Genomic DNA, 20124 nt, shown 5'->3' with positions numbered 1-20124 from the left:
AAAAAAGTTATTTAGAAAATAAAACTTCAACCGGGCATAACTTTTTTTGTTGTCCTAGAAACACTACCCAGTGTAAATGCAGGCTCTTTTAAATGGCTTCCAACACACAAACTAAACATTTTATCAACTCAGTTCATTTTTTTCCTGGAAGCAGACAAGCCAAGCTTTCTCTGAAGGTCTTTCGTTGTCACACATTCACAGCAGAGAATTTTCAATAAATCATTCAAAAACGCCATTCTGCCATAGAGAAGTCTAAAAACTATATAGAAATCCTTGAAACTCTCAAAGAGTTAATCATAGCCACATTTACAACGTTTGTAATAAACCAACCCGTTTGTAAATCCGTCAAGATTTGAGCGATTTCTGTTTGAGCTGCCATTGAACATACTGTACTGTAGCCCTGAAGTAAGATGGCTGCCGGGTGAACGACGTCAGAAACTCCGCCTTAAGCCATCTAGACTTTATAATTTATATCTATGTATATAGCAACCCTGGGCAAACTGATTGTGCATGTGCTGTGAGACATGAAGCTGTGGCCCGTCGACGGAGCAGCGGCATGAATTAGTAGCTGGGATTGTTTTGGAAAAATGAAAAGAACAAGGATCCATAAAATAAAATAAAATCCCCCAAAATATATTTAAAAAAAAAAACATTTGAAAAAACACAGCCTCCTCACGTTTAGTCACCAGAACCAAGGATGTGTGATTTCGATGTATACAACATGGTTAAAATGTTTGAAGTTACAATGGGTTTGTATAGGAAGGGGGTGGCGCAGCTCAAATTAATATCAAAGTGAGCTTGTAGATCTGCTATTTCCAGAGTGCAACATCCGAGTACAACTAAACATGCGTAGGCGAAATTGCATCTGAGCCATTCTTGCATCTTTTATGTTGGAGTGCCGCTTGCTCCACTTCGTTGGTTTATGGGTTAAGTTGTATTTAAAGCTGAGCACACACTGCCTTAACCCATTTTGACCTGAGATCAGATTCTAAAAATGTCTTCTACATCCTGACAGTTTTCTGAAAAAGCTGTTTCTATGTCAGTCGTTCTTTGATTTTTCAAAAATAGCAGACCTACAAGCCACCGAGTGGCGCGCTATGAGCTTGTAGATCTGCTATTTTTCAATAGCTAAAGCATAACATAATGCTAACACCACAAGGGGTTCCCGCCCAAAATGGGTTAACCAAGGGCAGTTTCCAGAGGAGGCGCACCAGCAATTTCTTTCTAAACGTAAAATGCCGTATCTTTTAGTGCTACTGGATCTCTTCTCCACTGGTCCCTCCCTCAACATTTTAGTCCAGTTTTTATTTGCAGTCGACAAAATCGACACTAGTGCTCACGTGCATGTATGGATTTTACACTCAAATTTCAGTTGCATGCTGAAAATAGCTGATCTTCAAGCTCACAACGCGTCTCAGGGCGACGAGTTGTGAGCTGGTAAATCGGCAATTTTCAGAGCGCAACAACCGAGCACAACTAAACATAAAATTACTTTTAATCTTCTACTGGATCTCTTCTCCACTAGTCCATCCTTTAACATTTGAGTCCAGTTTTTATTTGCTGACGAAAATGTTCAGTATATTTAGTCATAGTTTAAAGTCAACATAGCTTTAGTTTTTTGTCCGTGAATAAAAGGTAGTCGACGAACATCCTTCGTCGTAGTCGACAAAATCAACACTAGCGCTCACCTGCATGTGTGGGACCATGTGGTAGAGGCAGCGCAACAACACTAGTAAGACGCGTGAACGCGGGAAGCGAACGCAGCTCGTAAATTGCAATTAGAATAAATTACGTACTTTAATGTTTTTTTTAAGTTAAGTTTTTTTAAGTTATTTTTTAGTGTGTGTGTGTGTATGTATGTATGTATGTATGTATGTATGTATGTATGTATGTATGTATGTATGTATGTATGTATGTATGTATGTATGTATGTATGTATGTATGTGTGCGTGTGTGTGTGTGTGTGTGTGTGTGTGCGTGTGTGTGTGTTTAAGTTTTCTTTAAGTTTTTTCTTTACGTTACGTTTTTTTTAAAGTTGTGTGTGTGTGTGTGTGTGTGTGTGTGTGTGTGTGTGTGTGTGTGTGTGTGTGTGTGTGTGTGATACAGCTGCGCCCTCTGGTGGCGGGCCAATGGTGTTACAGCGTGACACACAGACAGACAGACACAGACAGACAGACAGACAGACAGACAGACAGACAGACAGACAGACAGACAGACAGACAGACAGACAGACAGACAGTTTAGGCCAGCTTCTATAGTTAGTGCTCACTGCGTTCGCAACTAGCGCTCACCTGCATGTGTGGGACCATGTGGTAGAGGCAGCGCAGCAGGCGCTCAGAAACGCGCGGGGACGGCGGTGGGCTCTCCTCGCCCTCGCCGCCGCCACCGCCGCCTGCGCCCCAGGCGGGCAGCAGGACCCTGAGGAGGCCGTGGCGGAGGAGGGCCTGCTGGGCGTGGCGCTGCGGCTGGCAGTACAGGTAGCGCAGGAAGGGCTCCAGCATGTCCACGTAGACCGGCTCGTCCCTGGGTGGGAAATATGGACACAGACACCAGTGTTGTTTTCGTCGACTAAAACTAAGACGAAAAATGTTCGTCGACTACCTTTTTTCACTGACAAAAACTAAATGGAAACTAAGTGAAAACTAAGCTATGATGACTAAAACTAAGACTAAATATACTGACAATTTCGTTGACAAATAAAAACTAGACTAAAATGTTAGGAAGGGACTAGTGGACAAGAGATCCACATTTTACACTTGGTTGCATGCTGAAAATAGCAGATCTACAAGCTCACAACGCGTCGCAGCGCGTTGAGCTTGTAGATCTGCTATTTTCAGCAAGTGTAAAAACAGTCATTACGACGGCATCAAGGCCCACTAAAATACATTTTAGTCGACTAAATTAACTGTAGATTTAGTCGACTAAAATCTTATGATATTTAGTCGACTAAAACTAGACTAACACTAAAACATTCCGGGTGACTAAAATGTGATTAAAACTAAGTGAAAACTATTCAAGAGACTAGGACTAAAACTAAAATGGAAATTCTCTGCCAAAAAAAACACTGACAGACACGCCGAGTGTTTATGACTTTCCGCGCTGCACAATGAAATAAATGTATACCAGAAGCTGGCTATTTCTCTATTACGGTGCTTTTTTAACCCTAGAACATGGTGTTCAACCCTTTTCATGTCAAAGCCCAGGGTCCATTATTAATTTGCCTTTTTGAGCCACGAAAAACCATTTGATGAGATTTAACCCCCTTTTGGTGGAAAAGAAATCCCCGTTCATTTTCCTCAGACTTTTCAGAAAGTATTTATTTACGCCGCGGACAAAGCCAACTCTTGTCGTGACAAATCATGACAATAAACACAATGTTTTGGGACAAACAAAGAATTAGAAAGTAGAAAAAAACGGCAGGTTACAACACTTTTTTTGTTGTTTTTCTTCTTTGTAATTATTTGTTTGGTCCAAAATATTGTGTTTGTTGTCATGATTTGTCACGACTCGAGTTGGCTTCGTACGACACTTAAAAGGTCTTTAAATAAATACTTTTTGAAATGTCTATGGGGAAAATGCATTGGGATTCGTTTCCTGGGCCTGGCTGTCGTCATGAAAGGGGACGGGACTGCGACGCTCTATTGGCAGCATAACATTTTTGTAATTTTTTTGAATGAATATTTGAAAAATGTCAGAAAACATAATAGTTCAGTATTTAGAAAGTCCTAACCTGTCCACGGCCTCCTGGACGTAGTCCTCCACCTCCAGCAGCAGGACGGGCCAGCAGTCCACACGGTTCTCTAAGGCTGTGATATACGGATGAGGACTGCCTCTGGAATAGAGACAAACTTATTAGAATTATCATCGGAATTATTACCTCTTCAATACAACTACTACAGACAGCTTATTAATATTATTATTATTACCTTTGCAATACCACCATATACATGTCAATTCCTACAACTAAAACCACCCTAAAAACACTGAGCACTTTAAAATATAAACGCTAAACTGAAACTGAACACCAACCTATGAGCCTGCAGATTAGCTGTGGTTAACCATCTTTTACTAAGACCATGTGACTGTGAATAAATGGAAAAAAATGAATAAAAATGTTGTTTTTGGCAGCACATTTTGATTTTAGTTTTAGTCATAGTCTCTTGAATAGTTTTCATTTAGTTTTAGTCACATTTTAGTCACCTGGAATGTTTTAGTGTTTAGTCTAGTTTTAGTCGACTAAATCTACAGTTGATTTAGTCGGCTAAAATGTATTTTGGCGGGCCTTGATGCCGTCGTAATGACTGTTTTTACACTCGCTGGAAATAGCCGATCTACAAGCTCACAACGTGTCACGCTGCGACGCGTTGTGAGCTTGTAGATCTGCTATTTTCAGCATGCAACCAAGTGTAAAATGACTTCTACTGGATCTCTTGTCCACCAGTCCCTTCCTAACATTTTAGTCTAGTTTTTATTTGTTGACGAAATGGTCAGTATATTTAGTCATAGTTTTAGTCATCATGGCTTAGTTTTAATTTAGTTTTTATGTAGTCTTTGTCGGTGAAAAAAGGTAGTCGACAAACATTTTTCGTCATAGTATTAGTCGACGAAAACAACACTGCCCTGTACAAGTACATTTGCATAAGTATGTGGCAGACACAACAACAAGGTAAAAGCCCCAAAAAGGAGTCTGGGTAATGTGAACTTGCAGCAAGGTCAGAGGTTAGTATATACAGAGTGTGCGCATGCGTGCGTGCGTGCGTGCGTGCGTGCGTGCGTGCGTGCGTGCGTGCGTGCGTGCGTGCGTGCGTGCGTGCGTGCGTGCGTGCGTGCGTGACCAGGCGACAGGGTCTGCTTAACCCCCGATAGGCATCAGTCAACACGTCTTGTTAAGTGTAGGAGGAAGGACACTGAGTGAGGATGGGTTTGTCTGTGACATCAGAGACAACCTGAGGCCTATAGGCCTAGATTTTAGAATTATTCGTCTGGAATGTACTATTTTACTCTTTGATTTTGACTGTTTTTTGGGGGGGTTTTTTACTCTTTAGAAATGTCAAGTGTCCTGAATATGTTTTTGTTTTTGTTGTTGACTTGATTGAATACTTTAACATTTTGCAAAAGACTACAGCAAGAGTACAATTTAAGCAAGCAACGCTAAAAAAGAATAACACAAAAAAGCTTTGGTGGCTTCTATATGTATTCAATTCACAAGAGATGAAGGAGATGCGGTAGGTGTTTTAACCCATTTTGGGCGGGAACCCCTTTTGGTGTTGGCATTATGTTATGCTTTAGCTATTGAAAAATAGCAGATCTACAAGCTCATAGCGTGCCACCGAGTGGCGCGCTACAAGCTTGTAGGTCTGCTATTTTTGAAAAATCGAAGAACCACTGACATAGAAACATAGCTTTTTCAGAAAACTGTCAGGTTGTAGAAGACATTTTTAGAATCTGATCTCAGGTCAAAATCTCTTTCTCCTTTGTTCGTTACTGAATCCAAATGTCCTGGTCTGTGTTTCCTTTCATGTAAAGTTCACTCACTGAATTGACTCGACGCTGAAATGTGTGCTCCACCGACAAAGGTCGCCTTGCTTTGCCCTAATCTGGTCTGTCCATCTCCCCCCCCCCCCCCCCCCCCCGCCCTCCAGACCATCCATCCATCAGGCCCTCCACACTGTTAGCCTCCTCCTTTCAGAGTTGGCAGACACAATGGAGGAAGCAGGAAGCGACACAGAAGCCACCTTGGTTCCTGTGCGTGTGCCGCTCAACGTACAAGTTCACCGCCGGAGCAAACGCAAAGAGAAGCTCCGGCGGTGATGAACTCGTCTGGGTCAGTGGGAGGAGGGGCGGTGGTCTTTTTGAACCGCCACCTGCTCAAGGACATCTTGCAGCTTCACACCTGTGTTGGTTCTCAAACTGTGGTAATGATATGAAATGATACAGCTTAATGTGCAACATTGTTTTCTCACCCAACAGTAAAAAAAAAAACTAACCAACATACAGTGTCCAGACTTCCCAAAACAAACTGGTCAGGCTCCTACTTGGCCTCACCCCCGAACCCACCTCACCCCTGCCCACTTTGACAGACTGGGCTGGCTTAGGGTCAACGACAATATTCGATACTCCACCAAGATACCCATGTACCTGTCTAGATACTTCCTTAATGTTAACGAAGTCCACACCCACAACACCAGAGGGAGTGCAACGAACCATGTACAACCCAGACTCGGCACAAACAAGGGACTAAATTATTTTCGCTCCTATGCCACCAAAATGTGGAACGCCCTACCAACAGTCATTAAGACATGCGAATCCCTTGACTCCTTCAAAACCGCTCTCAAAGGGCACCTACGGACGGCTGCAATTCGAAACTGAATCCCCCCCACCGCCCCCCCCTTTTTCCCCTCACTGTATATGTTTCTTTTCCCTTTTTACCTCTATGATGAATTCCTGTTCTGTTCTTTGACTATATAGAAGTGTCTATTTGTACGTCTCTAAATGTTTTGATGAATTGAACATGGTGGACCCTCTTGTAAACAAGTGTAATGCTTAATTGGGTCGTCCACTCACAGTTAACAGTCTTTGTATTGAGTTTGTGCTTGAAATGTACTGTAATTCTGCAAACTGTTAATAAATATTTCAATCAATCAATCAATGTAAGTGTATACAGGGTGTGTATTGAGTGTATACATGTGTATCTGCACATTTGACGATTTAAGGACTTTTGGACTGAGGCCCGATTCTAAAAAACACCTTCTAAATGCTGACGTTTTCTGGAAAAACATCAAATATTTATATAGTAGCATCAAATATTTGACATTTTTGAATACTGTACATACTGTACAGAACCCCAAGAGGGGTTCCCGAAATGTTTGAGAACCCCTGAGAGGTACACAGGGTTTTGAGTTCGGACATTGTTTTTGTCTGAGTTGCCCCCCCCCCCCCCCCCCCCCCCCACCCGCCTACCCAGACATAAATGTCTTAACCCATTTAGACTTGACGTCGAAATTAAAAAAAAATGTCTTCTAAATCCTCCAGTTTTCTGAAATACCTCATGTTTCTATATCAGTGGTGTTCAATATTTCATGTCAAGAACCCCAAAAATTATATGTAATTGGCCGCCGACCCCCATCTGAAAATATGTTGTTCCAGGGACACCCCGCAGGAACAAAGATTTGAGTTAAAAACGTAGCAGACCTAAAAAATAGCAGACCTACAAGCTCGTAGCGCGCCACTCGGTGGCGCGCTATGAGCTTGTAGGTCTGCTATTTTTCAACAGCTAAATTATAACATAATATTTAAAACGCCCAAAATGGGTTAAATTGACCGTGTCAAGGACGGCTGGCTCTGCGATAGACCGACTGACCTACTGACCCACGGTGGAGGTCTGGGCAAGGATGATGAAATCAAAACTTTTCAGGATTCAAATTCAAAAATAGCAAATGCGGCTTCTCGGCCATATACATATATAATTCTGGTGGCTCCTTGACATGACAAAGTTTGAGCACCACTGATATAGCAACATATAGGATTTTCAGAAAACCGTTTAGTGATTTAGAAGACATCGGGCTCAGGTCTTGACCCATTTTGGGCGGGAACCCCTTTTGGTGTTTTAAACATTATGTTATAATTTACCTATTGAAAAATAGCAGATCTACAAGCTCATAGCGCGCCACCGAGTGGCGCGCTACGAGCTTGTAGGTCTGCTATTTTTGAAAAATCGTGAAAATGCGGCACAAATCTTTGAATATATATTCTTTCAGAGCGAACGTTTTTAACTCAAATCTTAGCTTCTGAGGGGTTCCTGGAATAACATATTTTCAGATGGGGGTCGGTGGCCAATTAGGCAATTACATATCATTTTTGGGGTCCTTGACATGAAATATGGAGCACCACTGATACAGAAACATAGGTATTTCAGAAAACTGCCAGAATTTTTTAAATGTCGACGTCAGGCCTAAATTACTTAATGGGTTGAAATAGGGTTTTGGGTTGCCCTTTAATAAAGACAATGTACATCGTGCAAGCCAGCGCCATCTCACCCCATCTCCGAAGGGGGGCCCTAGAAGCCCCCCCCCCCCTCTATCCCGCTGGGTGCCTAAGTGGCTTAGTGTCTAGGCTGCAGATTGCGCCAGGGCAGAGCGGCGGGCAGACGGCTCCACAATGGTTCGCCAGTGGGCATCCTCCATTAATCCCCCCACAAGCACTTTAACCCATTTTGGGCGGGAACCCCTTTTGGTGTTTTAACTAAGCATTATGTTATACTTTAGCTATTGAAAAATAGCAGACCTACAAGCTCATAGCGCGGCACCGAGTGCCGCGCTATGAACTTGTAGGTCTGCTATTTTTGAAAAAAACGTGAAAATGTGCCTGAAATCTTTATATATTCTTTCAGAGTTTCCGTTTTTAACTCAAATCTTTGCCTCTGGGGGGAGGTCCCTGGAACAACATATTTTCAGATGGGGGTCGGCGGCCAAATACATATAGTTTTTGGGGTCCTTGACATAAAATATTGAGAACCACTGATATAGAAACATGAGGTTTTTCCAGGAAAAAAAGACATTTTAAAAAGACATTTTTTAAATTTCGACGTCAGGCCTGAATGGGTTAACAGTCGCCCAGCCGGTGCCAGGCGCAAAACCGGCCAATGGCAGCGCAGCCCTCCTCCACCCCCGGTGCCCCTCGGAGCAATTCATCTTTGCATCTTCACACCGGGGAGACGGGACGGGACAGACAGACAGACAGACAGACAGACAGACAGACAGACAGACAGACAGACAGACAGACGACACCACGAGAGAGAGAGAGAGAGAGAGAGAGAGAGAGAGAGAGAGAGAGAGAGAGAGAGAGAGAGAGAGAGAGAGAGAGAGAGAGAAATACAGAGACATTGAAAGAGGGAGAGTGAAAAAGGCAGAGAGAGAAAAGAGGGAGAGGTAGAGAAAAGAGAGAGAGAGAGAGAGAGGGGGGGGGGGGGGGGGGGGTGAGAGAGAGAGAGAGAGAGAGAGTAAAGGGTGTGAGAAAGAAAGAAAGAGAGTGAAAGAGGTAGAGAGCGACAATGAGTGAAGGAGACAGAGAGAGAGACTATTTTGAAAAACATTTTTGAATAGTTCAAATAGGCAATCTAGAAGCTCATGTAGATCAGCTAGTTGGACTATTTTAAACTGTATTCAAAATAGTAAAAAAAGAAAAGAAAAAAAGAATACAAAAAAAAGGGATAAGGCACTGGTGAAAATAGGGCCCTCAGTCTCTTATCCCCACCCGCTGCAACTGATTAAGGACCGGAGGCCCCGGGAATCTTGGCTCTTGGCAGAGGCACACATCAAAGCCTCGGAGAAGAGGAGAAGGGGGGGGGGGGGGGAAGGCTTCCATATCCACCCCCCAAAAAAGTACAGGACTAGTACAGTACAGTATATATATATGTCTGCCTGTCCTGAAGCTACAATCCCCCTCTGTCTGTTGTTATCCATTTACATTCTGAATAATGTCGCGCGCACACACACACACACACACACACACACACACACACACACACACACACACACACACACACACACACACACACACACACACACACACACACACACACACACACACACACACACACACACACACACACACACACACACACACACACAGAGAGAGTACGGGCCGGTGTCTCAAGCAACGAGATGCATCTTTGAGGTAGAATTACTTTTACAATAATAATTTCAATTTTTCAACACTTCTGCTGCTGCTCCACTACACAACACAATATTGCAGGCTTTCTTCTTCTTCTATGGGGGTGCCTGGCACAAAATATTTCCAGATGAGGGTCGGCGGGCCAAACGTTAGGGGGCAATGTTCGAGGGGAAACAGTTTTTCCATAATTACACTTTCATTGCTCCTAGTATTGATGCTTTATTGTATAGTATTGCTTGTCTTAATGAATTGAATACAAAGGACCACAATGGAAACAAGCCCTCAAGGCTTTTTGTGTTATCCTTTTAGCATTACTGTATAACTGTACCTCTGTACTATTTGAGTGGTGCAACCACTCCCTTACGGAGTTATGTGTGTGGGTGGGTGGCTGGCTGGCTGGCTGGGTGGGTGCCTGCCTGCCTGGCTGGGTATGAGCACGAAAACAGCATGGTTGTTTTTCACCACCTGTGCGCAACCTAACACACACACAAACACACACGCACATATTAACTGTATATATGATGATTTCGGGTGTGCCAGTACAGTACAGTGACAGTACAGTAGAGGGTACAGTAGAGGGACCGGCACACGGTAACTCTGTCATTTCTCAACCGTTTCGGACGCGGGGCGGCTCGCCGCAACCGGGCCGTGGGTCCCCCTGGGTGCGTTCCTGTGGGTCTGGAACTCCCCCCCCCCCACACGGGTGTGATTTTGCTATCTGTTAACCCATTTAGACCGTAGGACGTGTGGAGCCGTCCTAGCTAATCCAACCGATGGATTGCGAGGACGTGTTGTGTACACGCGTCCTAGCGCATTTTCATTGATATCAAAGATTTGTTTTCTTTTTTTGGGGGGTTGGCCACCATACTCCTTGCTGTTCAGTGTTCGCGGATGATAGCTCAGAGCTGAAAGTTTGTTCCCCCTTTTATCTCCGATTATTTTCCTATATTGCGTTTTTTTGATGAAAACAAGCTTTATTCACGGTTCATATGTAAAGCGTCACTGGTCACGGTTACAACATTCATGACTCGGGTGGTCCAAAAAATAGTCTGCAGGAGGATCGCTTTAGCCGTTCCCTTACTTCCAGACCAGGGGTAATTTCCCGTGTAGTTATATGTATGGACATAGTATGGACAGGTGTAGTTATACCTGATGGAGTATGGACAGGAGTAGTTACCATACCTACAAGTAAGACACAGGAAGCGAACGCAGCTGTTGTGGCAGTCTGACACACACACACAGCTTTTTTTTCCTTTTTTTTTTTTTTTTAATTTTTTTTGTTCTCTTTTGTTATTTTGTTGTTTTTTTTTTATGTTTTTTTTTTTTTTTTTTTTTAATTTTTGTATTTTTTTTTTTTTTTAAGTTTATTTATTTATTTATTTTATTTATATATTTTGTCATTTGTCATTTGTTTTGTGTGTGCGTGTGCGCGTGCGTGCGTGTGTGTTTTTGTGTGTGATACAGCTGCGCCCTCTGGTGGCAGGCGGGTGGTGTTACAGCGTGACAGACAGACATGTTCTGCTGGGTCTCATAGTAAAGGCTCACTGGCGTTCGCAAATAGAGTATGGACACTGGACAGGTGTAGGTATACCTGATGGAGTATGGACAGGTGTAGCCACTATACCTGATGGAGTATGGACAGGTGTAGGGTGCTCCGGTGTCTCTCTGGTCGGCCTGCATCTGCAGCAGCCTGCCCGTCACCTTGATCAGACCCTGGACGTTCCTGAGCGCAGGGGAGGGGAAAAGACACAAGACATTATCAACCACTCATCGCAATCAATAATACCGGAATCTGAATCATCTTTATTGTCACGTCACAGGTTTACAGAAGTAAAGATGTGGGTGAGATTTGTTTTTTGTGCATCGTTCCCATCGTATTGTTATTTGGTACGTTGTAGGTGAGTAGGTTATCACATAAAAACTGGAGTACACTACACAGTAAATGGTGCATTGGTAGAAAATTGCAATGCACCAATACATGGTGCATTTATATAGCGCCTTTATCCAAGGCACTTTACATAGATGTGTGCATTACATTCACCCATTCACACACCGATGGCGGAGGAAACCATGCAAGGGTTCAAAGTCTTGCTCAAGGACACTTCGACACCAACTCTGGGGGAGCCACGGAATTGAACTGGTAAACCTCACGGTTCCCATCCAAGCTGCTCTACCGGCCGCTCTACCCCTGAGCCCACTGCTGCAGTGAGAGTCTTATACCTGGCTGAGGGCATCAGGTTGAGGATGGCGTCTCCATGACGATGTGAGCCTCTTACCTGGCTGAGGGCATCCGGTTGAGGATGGCGTCTCCATGACGATGTGAGCCTCTTACCTGGCTGAAGGCATCAGGTTGAGGATGGTCTCCATGATGTGCTGCAGGTCAGCGTGGCCTTGCTCCACCAGCAGGACCAGGGCATCGCAGCAGGCCGAGCGCACCGGAGCACAGTCACTGCAGCACTGCTCCCACAGCGCCCCCATGGCCGCACCCTGAAGCACAGCGGGCACATCGGTTAACCCATTTTGGACTGATGGCGATTTAAAAAAAAAAAAGGCTTCTAAAGCCTAATAGTTTTCTGAAAAACCCATGTTTCTATGTCAGTTGTGCTCAACCTTTTTCGTGTCAAGGACCCCCAGAATTATCTCTATTGGGCTACGGACCCCCCATCTCAAAATATGTTGTTCCAGGGACCCTCCAGAAGCAAATATTTTGTTCGCTCTGAAATATATATTCAAAGATTTGCACCACATTTTCATGACTTTTCACAAATAGCAGACCTACAAGCTCGTAGCGCGCCACCGAGCTTGTAGATCTGCTATTTTTCAATAGCTAAAGTATAACATAATGCTTAAAACACCAAAAGGGGTTCCCGCCCAGAATTAGCCTGGCTAATAAGCCAGACCGAATCAGCCGTTGGTAAAAAAAGAATTGACTGCCGGCGGATTACGGTCTGGATTTCCTACACCAGAGAACTGGTGTGGCCAATCGGGACACGGTATGCAATATGGGCGGGCTTTGGTACAGTGACGTTCAATGCTTGAGACCTTTGACTGACAGTAGCTCTGACCAATTGCGTCAAAGAGAAAATGTTTGAACCCGCCCCCCGGGAAACAAGATCCATACACAGCATCTCCAGACTCAAATACCACACGACAGTGTGATTTGAGTCTGGCTTATTAGCCAGGCTAGCCCAGAATGGGTTAAACGCTAACGCACCAGAGCACAGTCACTGCGGTAGCACAAACATTGATGACGAAAGGTGAGGACGCAAATTGTGATTGGCCCGGAATGAGATAATGTATGACAATGTACGACGATAAGAGCGAAAAGTCCCCGAGTGTCCCTGCCTTTAGCCCTAGGGATTTGAAGCCGACAGAAACACAAGAGACAGTAGAGACACATGGAACCAACTCACCTGAGAGGAGATTCTTTCATTTGGAGCCTTTTCTTTGAGCACAGCAGCAACGAGGGTTCTCACAGTCTGTTATAGTGACGACAACATGGAGGTTCAGGGTTAAAAAGCGCAACACGAGACATCACCAGTGTTGGAAAGTAAGTAACTTATTACTTAAACTAAGTAATATGCGTAATATTGCGAACGCAGTGCTTGCGAACGCAGTGAGCACTAACTATAGAAGCTGGCCTAAACTGTCTGTCTGTGTGTGTGTCACGCTGTAACACCACCAGTGTTTAACTTAAAGAAAAAACTTAACTTAAAGAAAAAACTTTTTTTTTTTAAAAGAAAAAAAACACACACGCACGCACGCACACATACACACTAAAAAAAGAACTTAAAAAAAAAACTTATAAAAATAAAAAAGAGAACTTAAAAGAATCCTTAAAGTACGTAATTTATTCTAATTGTTGTTATTGCAATTTACACGCTGCGTTCGCTTCCCACGTTTGCGCTTGTAACTAGTAATATAATATAACTATTACAATTTGAGTAATACAGTAATATTACTAATATGTTACTATGTTCCAAAAGTAACGAGTCCTTGGTGGTACTGTGGGCTCGGGTGTTTAGTGTTTTCCAACACTGAACACCACAAGCAGTCAGCTAGGGTCTTTACCTGGGCTTGTATGATGGGACTGGGGAAGTCAAAACGAGCTTTCAGACCCTCACTCATCTTCTCTGATCATGCTTGAAAAGGACAAAAGAAAAGATAACAATGGTCAAGAGGGAACAGAGGAAGTTAAAATCCTTGTTTTGTCTGCACGTCAAACAAACTGTGATCCCTGATTTATACGTTGTTACTAATACACGACCCGTTGTCGTGCACTGAAAACTGCAGATCTAGGAGTCGCAGTGAGCTTGTAGATCTGCTATTTTTTGGGAAGTGTATCGCTCAGTCTCAGAGATCAGGCTTAAGGGGCGGCAAACAAAAATAAACCAGACACAGGGCGGAGGGACAGGTGGTGGTCTCCCAAAAACGTGGCAAATTTCCCAACTGAGATGGCGAGGCCCCCCCCGATCCCAGGGCCGGATTTACCACTGGGCTAGGGTGGGCTGCAGCCCAGGGGCCGCTGACTGGGATGAAATTGTATTGCTATCCAATTCAAGTGAGATTTTCTGTTTAGTTTGATTAGGGTGATTTTGCCCCTCCCCCAATAATTTTTTCTGCCAAAACGAACGCCTTGCCTCGTGGTCGTAAGTGCCCGGGGGGCCTCAAAAATGACTCTAGTCCAGGGGCCTCTCAACTCCTACAAATCCGGCACTGCCCGTCCCCGTACTCCAACTGAAGCTGTTGTAGATTCATTGCATTCTCGTGTCTGTCGGGTGTAAACCTCATGTAATTATTACTCGATCCTGTAGGTGTACAGACAGTCTATATTAACATTCGACGAATTAGACCCTTTCTCACCCAGGAGTCAGCCCAACCCCTTATCCATGACATCAGTCATATCAAAACTTGACTACTGTAACTCCTTCCTTACTGGCCTACAAGCATGCGCACTCAAGCCTCTCCATTTAATCCAAAATGCCACAGCTCGCTTGGTCTTCAACCAGCCAAAATTCTCACGTCTCCCATCTTCTCCGCTCCCTCCATTGGCTCCCGGTCACCGCCTGCACAAAGTACAAAACTCTGATTCTAGCCACCTAGGGCACCCGACTGGTAATCCAGTCGCAGTGTGCCGCGGGTTCGACTCCCGAGCCCGACACGGCCTTTACTGCATGTCTTCCCCCATCTCTCTCCCGTTTCCTGTCAGCCTACTGTCTGTCCCTTCAAAAACCAATAAAAGGCGTAAGCCGCAAAAAGAATATCTTAAAAAAAAAAAAGATTGCATTTTATGTAGACATAGCACTATATAGTGCATATACGCATAGTTTCATTATATAGATATTCCACTGTTAGGTTTATAGATTACGTATGATTCATAACGACTACTTTTATGTATTTGATGTATTACCATGGCTTTGTTCTTGGTTACTGTAAAAGTCGCTCTGGATTAAGAGCGTCTGCTAAATGCCTAAATTGTAAATTGTATGTTCAAAGCTGTTACTTTTGTATGCTTCCAATTCAAGTACAGCAAAAGTAGCAGTTCCACAAGCTCAAAGCGCGCTTCAAGCTTGCGGATCTGCTACTTTTGATAATGTTGCGTGACGCTGTAGTAGTGACGATAATTCACGAGAAAAACAAAAAGTTAAAAGTTAGAAAATGGGGAGATAAGAGGATTCTGCCCGACAACAGGCACGATATCAGCGCACAGACAAAAAAAAACACTGGCGGAAAACAAAATGCCAGACAATGACGACATTACACAACACGCCAGGCAGGGGAGAGCTGCTACGTGACCACCTGTTGCTTTCAGGGCGCTAATGGACTGATTACGACTTGAAGGGAACGAACACATCACTCGGAAAGGAATTGCCGCCTGCTCTTTGAAAGCCGACCCCCCCCCCCCACGGTGTAATGTAGAACCTCTGACGTGTGACGACAGGTGGCACCGCCGGCCACATCAGGCCGCTACATATTTTTTACATGAATCACCAGATAAATCAGTGGTTTTCATCAACCCATTTTTCATATCAAGGTCCATTATTTATTCTGCATTTGAGCCGCGCGGACCACCATTTGATGACATTTAGCCAGTGGCGTTTCCAGGAATTACATTTTGGGCAGGCAAGAATTACATTTTGGACAGGCAAGATGTGTTAATTGTCGTCTCCCCGCGCACAATCGTAGCACTAAAGGTTTTCAAAGAGATATACCTGCCAGACGAGTAGGATACAAAGGCTGAAAGGCTTGCATTTACATTCCAATGGGTGATTGAGGGTCGCGCTCTACCACGACGGCCAATCAGCTGTCCATTAATAGTTCTCATGTCTTGTTTTTGTCCTCTTTTTTCTCATTGTATGGATTTTGGCCAGGCCAGAAATGGATTTGGACAGGCGGACGCCTGCCCTCACCTTATTGTAGATACGCCTCTGCATTTAGCCTCCCAGACCCCAAACTAAAGAATATTTTGTTATCGTTGGATAAGATGTGGAGAGATAACAAGGCAAACATTCTTCTACATTCTCTAATTGTGTAGACTTTAAGAATTTAAGAATGAACTAATGCAGATGTATAACAATAATGTAACTCTTGGGAGTGTAAAAGTGATTTACATTCCCAAGAGTTAAAGAATAAAGATCTAATAAGGGTCCATTTGGTTACTCCATCATTTAGAAGGGGGTCACCAGCTGGAACCCCCTCAAGGACTACAGTGGTGGTCCCCGGACCACTGGTTGAAAGCCACTGAGATAATTAATTCCCGAGTCACAATCACCAAATACACCCCTCCTCCCTCCCTCACAACGGAATCAGCAGCTCTTAGGCTTAAGCTCTTAGGTGGTACTGTCAGGAGTAACGATATGGACCGGAGGCATATGGACCAGCACTGCACCAGCAGCAGTGCTGCTAGATTTTGTGAGAGAAATAAGCAACAGGGTCTATGATAGCCCTGGTCCAGTGCTTACAGAGAGACTCGCTGTAAGCACTGGACCAGGGCTAGGTCTATGAAAACAAGCCCGAAAGAAGTAGCTAAAGGTCACAGGATGGGCACTTTAAAGCTATGCATATCTGCAGATGGAATATAGTTATAAATGGGCTGACGTCAGAGATATGATATCTATGATATTGATAGGCAGCTTTAGCCTCATCACAGCTACCACTTAACTTTTCATCTTTCTGTCGAGTCCCGTCCCCCAAATGAACCCAAATGAAACAATGCAACAAATAACACACTTACCAGTGTTACCACTGCTAGTGCTAACGGTACCTCTATCAATGTTGTATCATGTGTACTATATTATGTTTAATTTCTACACTCTGCCACACATACAGTATAAGACCGACGCGTGTATGCTTTTAAAGTAGCTTCTGATGTTGTTGGTCCGACACCTAAACTGTCCCCCACTGCCCTGGCCCGTAAATATAGGTTCCTATAGCTCACACAATTAATTTAAAATTAGCTTTATTGGTGAGAAAAGTGAAAACATACGTTTACGGTTTACAATACATTGCCAAAGCAAGTGTCAAAATATAATAAAACAGTTGAAAAAGTATATACAGTTGAAGGGGGTACAGCATTTGTAAACAGCAGCAATTTTCTTCAAAACTATTTAAATAGTTAGATATGCTCCTATTTGTCCCAAAATTACTGCAAAAGATTGGTGATATTTGTTTAAAAAAACAAGCAATAATGTTTTGCAATCATTTTGTGACAAATGTCATTTATTTGAAACTATTGAAATAGTATACAAAAGAAAAAAACTCAAATTTAAAATGTGTGTAAAGGTAGCATTTCTGTTTACATGTGCAGTAGGTCTAGTGGTCGGCTGGTTGCATAACTTGTATTCCATTGGCTAACCTTCTTTTATGCAACAGTTTAAAGAATTGGTCATGTTTTCAAACTCACTTTGGGTGTGTGTAATCTGTGGGAAGTGTCTCTCTGATATTTTGGTGAAGTGGGCAGGTGCATGGTTACACATATACTCTATGGGTTACACACATCAGTAGTTCCTTAATTGGGCTTTTGATATGCAAATCGCCATGGAAGTATTTGATTGTTTTTGTTGGAAGGTGTGAGCTCTCTCAAAATCTCTCTCTCTCTCTCTCTCTCTTTCAAAATGCTTTATTGGCATGATAAAATATGTCTTACATTGCCAAAGAATATAACAAAATAAATTATAACATTGCACAGCTCAAGACCCACTTCTACACTCTTGCTTTTAATTGATGTTTTTTTTTGTTATACATGTCCTCACTGTATTGCATTACTGCTAATATTTTTTATGTTTTATGCCTTGCTTTTCTTTTCTTTCTTTCTCCATTGCTCTGTAAAAGCATGTTGAGCTGCATTTCATGCCATGACAGATGCTATGTATTATATACAGAGACAACAATTGAATAACAAACATCCTAACAATAATTAATAACAAGCAATATAGTATGAAAAGAAGTGAATTATAACAAACAGTGACAATGATAACAGTGATATGCAGCAGTAATAGTGACTAATGGTATAGGGAAGAATGATTCTCTAATGTCTTTGTATGTGTCAAATTGTAACAGAAAGAGTAGCTCTGTCTCCACCTCCCCTAGAGAGCAGAGTGAACACAGAATGTCTTCTCTAAACCAGGGGTGCCCAAAAGGTAGATCGCGATCTACCAGTAGATCACAAAGGCTGTGCAGGTAGATCACAGCATGGCATGGTCCAAAACATATATTTTTTTTCTTTCTTTTTTTTTTAACTTTTGGGAATCTGACACTTGAATTATGGTGACTTGTCAGCTCAAACCCACAATGCAATACTTTGTTTAAGATTGTTGTGCACAAACGTCAGTAGCATTACAAAGTTACATACAAAAAAAAACACCCTGCCAATTCCATTTTTCCCTCTATTTCCCCATTCCAAGTGTCTTTGTGTAATGTCTTGCTGTATGTAACGCCAGCGACGCTATTCCAAAGCCTCCTCAGGTGCAAATGCTTAATTGGGTCGTCCACTCACAGTTAACAGCCTTTGTATTGAGTTTGTGCTTGAAATGTACTGTAATTCTGCAAACTGTTAATACATATTTCAATCAATCAATCAATGTTGAGCTGGTCATTTTGAAAGTGGCTCTCAAGTCAAAAAAGTGTGGGCACACAGCCAGTTCTGTTTGTGTCTGCCTGTTTCTACTGCCAGGCACTGAGTCTTCATGAGTCATCTTTCTGTTTCTACTGCAAGGCGGTGGTCACTGTACATAGTTATGTTTCTGTTTCTACTGCCAGGCGGTGGTCACTGAGTCTGTACATAGTTATGTTTCTGTTTCTACTGCCAGGCGGTGGTCACTGACTGAGTCTGTACATAGTCAACATCTTTCTGTTTCTACTGCAAGGCGGTGGTCACTGTACATAGTTATGTTTCTGTTTCTAAACGAAAATTCAAAAAAATCCAATGGCAGTCCCTCAGTCAAATTTAGTCACATTTGGTTAGTGGAGGTTGTTTGAGTCAGGGGATGGGTGGTGGAGGTAAAGTCTCAGGACCAGCTGACTGAGGGATCGACTCCTGCTCATGTTCTCCTCTTGTCATTTTAAGGCCTGGTGAGGTGCTGGTAGGAGGTGGGTGGGGTCACTATAAGGCCTGGTGATGGTAGGAGCTAGGTGGGGTCACTACTTTGAAAGTACTTTGAAATTTGAATGTTGTTTTCTGAATGTTAATTAGAAGCGGGAATTGGCCAAGTTCGGGCTCCGCATGCATTGTTTGTGCATGTGTGTCTGTGTGTGTGTGCATGATGGTGCAGCCTAGTACAAATTGATCAATTTCCCTGACAACTGGACCGTTTCTAGAAAACCATTATTTTTGTCTTATTCATCTCTCTCTCTGGTTAAATCAAGCCTTGAAATAGTATTTTGTTTAAACCATGAAAAACGACATACTATAATATGTCGTCGATTTTCATCATATTTTATTTATTTATTTGGAGCACGCCAAAGCAAATGGTGTAGGTCTCGATTTTTTTCCAACCTTTAGACAGTGGTTAAATCAAGCGTTGAACTATTCAGTTTTGGAAAACCATGACAAAGCTTTTTCCACAATAACAGAAATCAGAAAAGACACTATGGAGAGCCCGCTGTGACTCCGTTCAACCATAATGTGGTTTAAGTGGTTAAGGCAGAGACACACAGGGGTAGGTATACAGTAGATAGGTATAGGTAGGTAGGTAGGTAGGTAGGTAGGTCGGTCGGTCGGTGGGCGGTAGGTAGGTAGGTAGGTAGATAGGAAGGAAGGAAGGAAGGTAGGTAGGTAGGTAGGTAGGTAGGTAGGAAGGAAGGAAGGTAGGTAGGTAGGTAGGTAGGTAGGTAGGTAGGTAGGTAGGTAGGTCGGTCGGTCGGTCGGTCGGTCGGTCGGTCGGTCGGTAGGTCGGTCGGTCGGTAGGAAGGAAGGAAGGAAGGAAGGTAGGTCGGTAGGTAGGTAGGAAGGAA

The 20124-nt window shown here is 43.2% G+C and overlaps 1 protein-coding gene across 1 annotated transcript in view; it reads right to left on the bottom strand.

Moving 5' to 3' along the window:
• The window catches only part of focad (focadhesin), a 101031-nt gene extending 83988 nt beyond the window's left edge, over nt 1–17043 (bottom strand). The window contains 7 exon segments of the mRNA XM_079491028.1: nt 2292–2523; nt 3731–3832; nt 11297–11395; nt 12005–12159; nt 13086–13151; nt 13744–13814; nt 16907–17043. Of these exon segments, the coding sequence (XP_079347154.1) occupies nt 2292–2523; nt 3731–3832; nt 11297–11395; nt 12005–12159; nt 13086–13151; nt 13744–13800 (711 nt within the window). The 5' untranslated portion in view covers nt 13801–13814; nt 16907–17043.
• Nucleotides 17044–20124: the final 3081 nt, after the last annotated feature.

This window comes from Electrona antarctica, assembly GCF_951216825.1.
Source record: "Electrona antarctica genome assembly, chromosome: 21".
NCBI lineage: Eukaryota > Metazoa > Chordata > Actinopteri > Myctophiformes > Myctophidae > Electrona > Electrona antarctica.
Note: the sequence above shows the minus strand (reverse complement) of the source record. Positions and strands in the feature narration are given on the sequence as shown.